Source organism: Rhincodon typus, chromosome 27 (assembly GCF_021869965.1).
Source record: "Rhincodon typus isolate 14 chromosome 27, sRhiTyp1.1, whole genome shotgun sequence".
Lineage (NCBI taxonomy): Eukaryota > Metazoa > Chordata > Chondrichthyes > Orectolobiformes > Rhincodontidae > Rhincodon > Rhincodon typus.
The window spans coordinates 9,192,564-9,201,529 of record NC_063358.1 but is presented as its reverse complement, the minus strand read 5'-3'; the positions used below and the strand labels follow the sequence as shown (position 1 = coordinate 9,201,529).

At 40.8% G+C, this 8,966-nt stretch overlaps 1 protein-coding gene across 1 annotated transcript in view; it reads right to left on the bottom strand.

Moving 5' to 3' along the window:
- The window catches only part of LOC109924299 (receptor-type tyrosine-protein phosphatase U-like), a 289,829-nt gene that overhangs the window by 24,976 nt on the left and 255,887 nt on the right, over window positions 1–8,966 (bottom strand). The window contains exons 24-27 of the mRNA XM_048612922.1: window positions 8,476–8,625; window positions 3,878–4,051; window positions 1,828–1,968; window positions 327–452 (exon numbers count right to left, since the gene is read on the bottom strand). Of these exons, the coding sequence (XP_048468879.1) occupies window positions 327–452; window positions 1,828–1,968; window positions 3,878–4,051; window positions 8,476–8,625 (591 nt within the window). The remainder of the gene's footprint in view (window positions 1–326; window positions 453–1,827; window positions 1,969–3,877; window positions 4,052–8,475; window positions 8,626–8,966) is intronic.

Genomic DNA, 8,966 nt, shown 5'->3' with positions numbered 1-8,966 from the left:
GCAATCAGGTCTTTGTGCCACAGAGTTTATGCCATTTCTCTTAAATAAAAACAAACTAACACAAATGCTAAAAATCTGAACTAAAACCCGAACATGTAGAAAACACTCAACACCTCAGGCATTGCCTGTAGAGAAAGAAACAGTTAGCATTTCAGTTTGGCTATCTCTTTCTTGCAGAACACTAATGGATGCAACACACGAACTCACGTTTTTTTCTGTCTCTCTCCATGGATGCTCCCTCACCTGCTGAGTCCTTCTAGCATTCTCTGTTCTTATTTATCATCTCACTTAGTAATTCTGAAGGAAGAAATGTCAAAGAACCTTACCTGTGATACATTTCTGACCTCGAACAAGCTGTCACAGATTTCCTCATTCGTTGTGCAAGAGACGAATTTCACTTGTATGGGCCCATATTGCCGAACTCCATTCCTTGGCCAATACTGTAAGCCTGGCTGCATAGTGACAAGCAAGAAAATAAAAGCCAAGATCAATATATCACCAAAATACATATGGAGTCATAATACAGGAGATACTTCTTTTCCAAGTCAGAGTGGCATATTACTTTAGATGCTACAATGCAAGAAACTTCAGGAATTATAGGATTTATTACATCTTAAGATAGCAATGTATAAGCACCATGATGCAAATCTAACATTTTCTGTAGGATTTAAAAACAATCAGATTCAAAATTTGAGTATATCTTATTATCATAATGTAAGTCTGATTGCACTTATTTTGGTTTAAAACTGTGGCCTATTTTGTAGCATAAAGTAAATAACTTGAGCTATAGCAGAAAACAGCTGTGTGATTTTATTGCATAGAGTTTTAATTCCTTTGTTTGTTAAATGCAGTGAGAGATCAGCCCATCTAAAGCAAATTGGTTATTGCTTCCATTAAAGTAGTGCATACCACAGACTTGATGCAACACTCATTTGGATAAGATGGTACTTTTCATTTGTGTAAATGAGACGTAGTTATCTCTAATCAGATACATTTCTGTGACATGGAGACAATAAGGACTGCAGATGCTGGAAGCCAAAGTCTATAGGTGTGAGGCTGGAAAAGCACAGCATGTGAGACAGCATCAGAGGAGCAGGAAAGTCAATGATTAGGACTGAAACCCTTCGTCAGGGCTCTGATGCCAGATTAATGGCAATGCCAAGTCGATAACAATGCACTCACAGAAGATGTACTGGGACAGTGCATCGAAGGTGACAAAGAATCTTCAAATTTGCTATAACACAAGCTGGCACTCAAATGACTCATTTGCAAGGCGCACACTGCAATAATGCAAAAGTGAAATACTGTAGGCACTGGAAATCTGGATTAAGAACAAAACGAACTGGATAAATTCAACAGGTCAGGTGGTATCTGTGGAGTTAAACTGAGTCAATGCCTCATTATCAACCTGAAATGTTAACTCTGTTTTTGTTCACAGATGTTTTCTGACCTATTGAGCTTTTCCAGCATTTTTGATTCTTGGACGCTGCACTGCTTACAGACTCTGCAACATCATATTAAACACAGTGGCTACAATCCCACCCTAAAGTCACAAAGTAATTTACCATATAGGAGGAGGCTATTCAGCTGTCAAGACTGCTTCTTAGGAGTTACAGATGATGGTTACACACTTCAACGTAAAAGTAATAGTCTGAACTGAAAAACGATGACAATACACAACGGGTTGGTTAGCATTTGAAAGAGAAACATGGTGTTTGGAATACCTTTCACCAGAATATTACGGGTCTTGCTCAAAACGTTAATGCGGCTTTTCTTTCTTTTGCTTAATCTGGATTTGCAGCTTTTCTGCTTTAATCACTAACTTACCCAAGCAGAGTTTAATTCGTTAAGTTGGTTCAGCATGATTATTGAAGAACAATTGTAGTCATACACAAGGCTCCAAAAGTCTGCTGCGTCATTTTGAAAAGGATGTGGGGTCACCACAAAAGCTGTTGCTTGGCAGTAGCTCTAAACAGAAATGAGATATAAAAGCAATTCATACATAAGCCTTTTATCCAACCCACAGTTTTATCCATTCTAATTTATGGTATAAATTTATTCTATTCTTTTGTAAAGTTTCTTATCACACAATGCACCAAATTTGTTAGAATGTAATTGTTTTCCAAATAAAGTGCATCTGACCATTACACAAAAGATTTGTTTAGCACAGAATGCCACTATTTTACCTATCGTGCTTGTGCTGGCTCTTTGAAAGAAATATCTAATTAGTATCACTTCCCTATTCTTTGTTTATAATCTGAAAACATTTCCTTTTCAGGTATATTTTCAGTTTCCTTTTGAAAGGTATTATTGTATTTGTTTACATCTGACTTTCAGAGAATGCATTCCAGATCATAAAAATCTCAAGGTTTTTTTCTCATCTCCCCTCTGATTCTTAAATGTATCTTAAACTGTTTCCACAGGTCACTAATTCTACTGTTACTGGCAACAATTTCTTTTCTTTTACTCTCTCAAAAGCCCCATTAATTTTGTTCACCTATATTTTAGCTTCCTATAACTGTCTGCTTTCCCACATAACTGAAGGTCTTCATCTTTCACTCCAGTAAATTTTAGCTTTTTGAAGGGGTGACCAAGAAAGTAGATGAGGGCAGTGCAGTAGACATTATCCACATGGATTTTAGCATTACCTTTGACAAGGTACCGCATGGTAGGCTGTTGAGTAAGATTAAATCTCATGGGGTCCAGGGAGAGCTAGCCAATTAGATATGAAATTGGTTTGATGGTAGAAGACAGACAGTGGTGGTTTCAGACCAGGGACCAGGGACCTGCAGTGTGCCACATGGATTGGTGCAGGTCCACCATTATTTATCATTTATATAAATGATTTGGATTAGAATGAGGAGGCATGGTTCGTAAGTTTGCATATGACACCAAGACTGGGGTGATATTCTGGACAGTGAAGGAGGTTATCTGAGAATGCAGCGAGATCTTGATCGACTGGGCCAGTGGGCTAAGGAATGGCAAATGGAGTTAATTTAGATAAATGCATTTTAGTGGGGCAAACCAGGGCAGGACTTACACAATCAATGGTAGGGCCCTGGGGAGTGTTGTTAAACAAAAAGACCTTGGGGAACAGGTTCATAGCTCCTTAAAAGTGGAATTAGAGGTAGATAGTGTGGAGAAGAACGCTTTCGGCATATTTGCTTTCATTGGTCACAGCATTAAGTTGGGACAGTACAAAATTTTGGTGATGTCACATTTGGGATATTGCATGCAGTTCTGGTCACCCTACTATAGAAAGAATATTATTAAACTAGAAAGAATGCTGAAAAGATTTACTAGAATGCTACCTAGACCAGATGGTTAGAGTTATAAGGAGAGGTTCGATACAGGTGGGCCACTTTCTTTCCTGGAGTATAGGAGACTGAGAAGTGAGTTTATAAAGGTCTATAAAATCATGGGAGCCATACATAACGTAGATAGCGAATAGCTTTTTCCCATGGTAGCACAGTCTAAAACTAGAGGGCATAGGTTTAAAGTGAGAGGGGAGAGATTCAAAAGGGTCCAGAGGGGAGATTTTTTCACACACAGGGTGGTCAGTGTCTGGAACGGGCTGCCAGAGGTAGTGGTGGAAGCAAGAAATTTAAGAAATATTTAGACAGATACTTGGATGGGATAGGTATGGAGGGATATGGATCAAACACAGGCAAATGGGACAAGTTTAATTGTGAAAACTGGGCTGCATGGACAGGTTGGGCCAAAGGGCCTGTTTCCATGCTGAGACCTCTATGACTCTATGTCTAAATGACCCATACACTCTCTCCAAGGTCTTCAGATTGATTCTAAATCCTTTAAATCCTCTTCATAATTTTGAACAACTCTGTTAAAGAAGGGACAAAATTATAAAAAGACGTACATCCAACAAGGTAGCATTGTTGTACTTGTTACTTTCATCATCCACAGTAATGAGTAGTGGAAGGCATCCATCAGGTGGGAGGGTGTCCATATTACAGTTGTTTGTTTGATTCTGAGGTAAGAAAGAGATGCTGGAATCTTTATCATCTGGTTGAGAAGTCACTGAATTAAGAACCTGAAATTGTTATAAGGAATACAAACTTCAATGAGTTGACTTTGAATTATAGGCATATTATTGAAAAGAAATGCCCAGACACATACTTCAAATACTTTCTGTGAGTTCAGTAGAATCTGAAAGAAATAAATTTATATAGCACCTTTCACCACATCAGGTCATTTGAAAGTCCTGCAAATAATGAAGCAGTTTTGCTGTATAATCTCTGTTGCAATGGAGGGGGCATGGCAGCCAACTGTGCACCAAGGTTCCACTAAACAGCAATTAAAGAAATGGTTTGGAAAAATCCACTTTAACTCCCCCTCCCACTGCCCTGTGGACATGTCCATCCTTGGCCTCCTCCACTGTCAGAGTGAGGCCAAATGTAAACTGGAGGAACAATACCTCATATTTTGCCTTGGGAGCTTACAGCCCAATGGCCTAAATATTGACTTTACCAGCTTCAAAATCTCTCCTCCCCCAAACTATCCATCTTCCTACTCACCTATCCACTCCACCATTCCTGTTGACCAACCACAATAACCCCCTATGTGCATCCACCTTTCTCCATCTCACCTCCCCTCCACCCAGCCCCACGACCTCCCTCTACTTATTTCTGGGCTGTCCTCCCCCTCCCCAGTACTGATGAAGGATTTCCAACCAAAATGTTGACTCTCCTGCTCCTCAGAAGCTGTCTGACCTGCTGTGCTTTTCCAGCTCCACATTTATTGACACTGAATTAAATAAATGACATGTTTTTCTTCCATTTGTTCACAGAATGTGGGTGTCACTAGCTAGACTGCATTTATTGTCCATCTTTAATTGTCCTTGAGAAGACAGTGATGAGCTAATTTCTTGAACTGCTGCAATCTTTGGGGTTTTGGATGTTAAGGATTTTTAGGATTTTGACCTAGTGACAGTAAAGAAGTGGCAATACAGTTCTGAGTCAGGATGGTATGTTGCTTAGAAGGGAGCTTGCAGGTGATGACGTTCCCATGTACCTGCTGCTCTTGTTCTTCCAGGTGGAAGAGGTTGCAGGTTTAGAAGGTGATATTTGAAGAGCCTTGGTGAGTTATTGCAGTGCTTTCTGTACACAAAACATTGCATCTATGGTGAAGGGAGTTATTTTTGAAGGCAGTTGATATGGTGTCAGTCATGTGGGCTGCTTTGTTCAGATGTGTCCAGCTTCTAAATGTTGTTGGAATTGAACTCATCCAGTCAAGTAGAGAGTATTCCATCACACTCTTGACTTGTGCCTTATTAATGGTAGAAAAGCTTTGAGGCATGAGGACGCAGTTACTCACCACAGAATTCCTAGCCTCTGACCTAGACTTGTAGTGGTCCAATTCACTTTCCGGTCAATGTTAATCCCCAGGCTATTAACAGGAGGATACGGCAAAGTGAATGCAATGCCAGTGAATATAAAGGAGTGATGGTGGCTACATTCTGTCTTGTTGGAGATGGTTATTCTCTGATACTTGTGTGGCGTGAATGTTACTTGCCACTTAGAGCCCAAGCCAAATGTTGCTTTGATGTCAGGCAGTCACTTTCACCTCAGTACTTGAGGTTAGCGCTTTTGTCCATTCTTAGACCAAGGCTGTAATAAGGGCAGGAGTTGAGATGCCCTGGTGGAATCCATACTGAGCATCAGTGAGTAGAGTATTCCTTTGCAAGTGCCACTTAATAGCACTGTCAATGACTTCTTTCATTATATTGCTGATTATCTATATTTGAATGATTGGACGATATTTCGCTTTTTTAAATTCATTCACAGGATGAGAGCATCGCTGGCTGGGCCAGCATTTATTGCTCAATACTAATTACCCAGGGCAGTTTAAGAGTCAACTAAATTGCTGGGGGTCTGCAGTCACATGTAGGTCAGACCAGGTAAGGATGGTAGATTTCCTTCCCTAAAGGACATTAGTGAACCAGATGAATTTTTCTGACAATTGCCAAACATTTCATGGTCATCATTAGACTCTTAATTCCAGACTTTTTTATTGAATTCAAATTCCACCATTGTATTAGCAGGATTTGAACCTGGGATCCGGGACCCCAGAACATTACCTAGGTCATTGGATTAATAGTTCAGAGATAATACCACCAGGCCATTGCTTGTTGGGTTTATCCTGCTTTTCGTGCACAGGGTATTCCTAGACAATTTTCCACACTGTCAGGTAGATGCCATTGTTGTAGCTCTGTTAGAACAGCTTGGCTAGGAACGAGGCTAGTTCTAGAGCACACATCTTCAGTACTACTGCAGGAATGTAACTGTTTTCTTGCTGTCATGAGGAGTGAATTGAATTGGTTGATGACTGACATCTATGACGCTTGGACCACAGGAGCAGGCTGAGATGGATTATCTACTCTGCACTTCTGGCTAAAGACTGTTGCAAATAGTTTCACCTTGCCTTTTGCACTGATGTATGGCTCCCTCCATTGTTGAAGATGGGGATACTTGTTCAGGATGCAGTTGGATCTGTAAGTTGGTTTTGTGAAACAATGGGATCTTGACATGTTTGTCCACAGATTATGAAGGCAGAAGGGCATGTTAGTAGGGTGGTGAAAAAGGCATATGGGACAATTGCCTTTATCAGTTGAGGCATAGATTACAAAAGCAGGGAAGTCATGTTGGAATTGTATTGAACATTGGTAAGACCACAGCTAGAATACTGTGTGCAGTTCTGGTTGCCACATTACAGGAAGGATATGATTGCACTGCAGTGGGTGCAGAGGAGATTCACCAGGATGCTTCCTGGGATGGGAAATTTAAGTAGAGAGGAAATGTTGGATAGGCTTGAGTTGTTTTTGTTGAAGAGAAAACCAAAGGGCGATCAGATTGAAGTGTACAAGATTATGAGGAACATGGACAGAATGGATAAGGAGCTTCCTCTGAGCTGAAGGGTCAGTCATGAGGGGACACAGGTTCCAGGCGAAGGACAGGACACTTGAGGTATGTGAGGCAAAAATTTCTTGCCCAGAGAGTGGTGACGGTCTGGGATGCTCTTGCTGTGAGTGTGGTAGAGGCGAGTTTCCTCGCATTCTTTTAAAAGTACCTGGATGAGCATTTGGCATATCATAACATTCAAGGCAATGGGCCATGTGCGAGTAGATGGGATTAGGTTCAAAGTCAGGTGGTTCTCACATGTCAGTGCAAATTTGATGGGCCAAAAGGCCTCTTCTGCACTGTATGATTCTTTGATTCTATGTTAGTTAATTGTCCACCATCATTCATAACTAGATGTTGCAGGACTGCACAGCTTAGATGTTATCCATTGGTTGTGGGATCACTTCGCCCTGTCTATTGCTTGTTGCTTCCTTTGCTTGGCAAACAAGTAGCCCTGGTGTTGTAGCTCCACCAGGCTCATAACTTATTTTTATATCTGCCTGGTGCTGCTCCCTTCATGGAACCAAAGTTGTTCTCCTAACTCAATGGCAATGATAGAGTAGAGGATATGCCAAGCCTTGAGGTTATAAATTGTGGTCCACACTTCCTCATGGATGCCCAGTTTTGAGTTGCTAGATCTATTTGAAGTATGTCCCATTTAGCAGGGTGGTGGTGCCAGACAACGTGGTGGAGGGTGGCCTCAGTTTGAAGGTGGGACTTTGTCTCTACAAAGACTGTGCGGAGATCATTGTGCTAAGGGTGGATGCATTTGTTATAGACAGACTAGTGTGGATAAGGTCAAGTAGATGTTTCTTTCTTGTTGGTTCCCTCACCACTTGCAGACACAATCTAGCAGGTTTGTTCTTTCGTACTCAGCCAGCTTAGTTAGTAGGGGTTTACAATGCCACTCTTCCCAACCAAAGGACTTTCTAAGTTTTTGGCACTCTGAATGCTTCCTCCAAGTGGTGTTCAACATGGAGGAGTATTGATTCATCAGCTGAGGTGGGCAGGAGGTTTCCTTGTCTATGTTTTATGCTATGAAACTTCATGGGGTTCAGAGTCAATGTTAAGGACACCATGGACTCCTTGCCAATTGTATACAGTAGTGTCACCACTTGTATGTCCTGCTGATGGGACAGGATGGTCAACGGTGTTGTCTCGTACATGGTCTGTTAGCTGTGATTCTGACTATATCAAGTATGATGTAGCTCTTCTAATTTTGGCATAAGCCTCCAATGTTGGTAAGGAGGGCATTGCAAGGACTGTGGAATCTGTAGTGATTGGAGCAATATCAGTCAAGTGGACCTCATAGATATGGATTCCCTGATTGGGGCTGTTAATCTGGTCCAGGCAGGGAGCCCTGGCTGACAGATATAAAGAGGAGTGTCAGAGGTTCTGTTCACTCTGAGAGCTTGCTCTGAGGGAGCTGGATCAGTATCAAGGAATTCCTGTGTGTAAATAAAAGATGATTTGGTGAAGGGATACAGGCCTCAGTGGAGTTATTTCAACCAGTTCCCTCCCGTGTGAATTATTTAGCATAGAATGTAGGGCTACTCACTTGAAATTCTTCATTGAGCTTTGAGGAGTTATTCTGAGGGTCGACTCTGATCATTTCTTCATAAGTAGATTTGAATTTCTCAACTGATATGGAGGTGTCACCACACAGATGGGCTTCCAAGATCGCATTGTGGATGAAAACATACTGTTCCTTCAAATAAAAGAGAAGTTCATTGTTATTATCCAATAGATTTAGTTTACAGTTTGTCTATAATTATTATTCCTTTCCTATTTTTTAAAGTATGCTCTTGTGTTTTTTTTGGGTCTAGAACACTTAAGATGTCACAGCTCAGATGCCATAAACTATGATCATGAATAAGGGACTATGACTTGAAAATAAAATGATTACACTGAAAGTGCCCTCGTACATGGGTTGTAACTTATTATTGATGTATATATCCAGCATTCTTTCGCTTTAATTATCTAAAAACCCAAAGGAGACAAAAGAATAATTTATGTTCCAATGGAATTTAGATTTTCAACACTTGGACA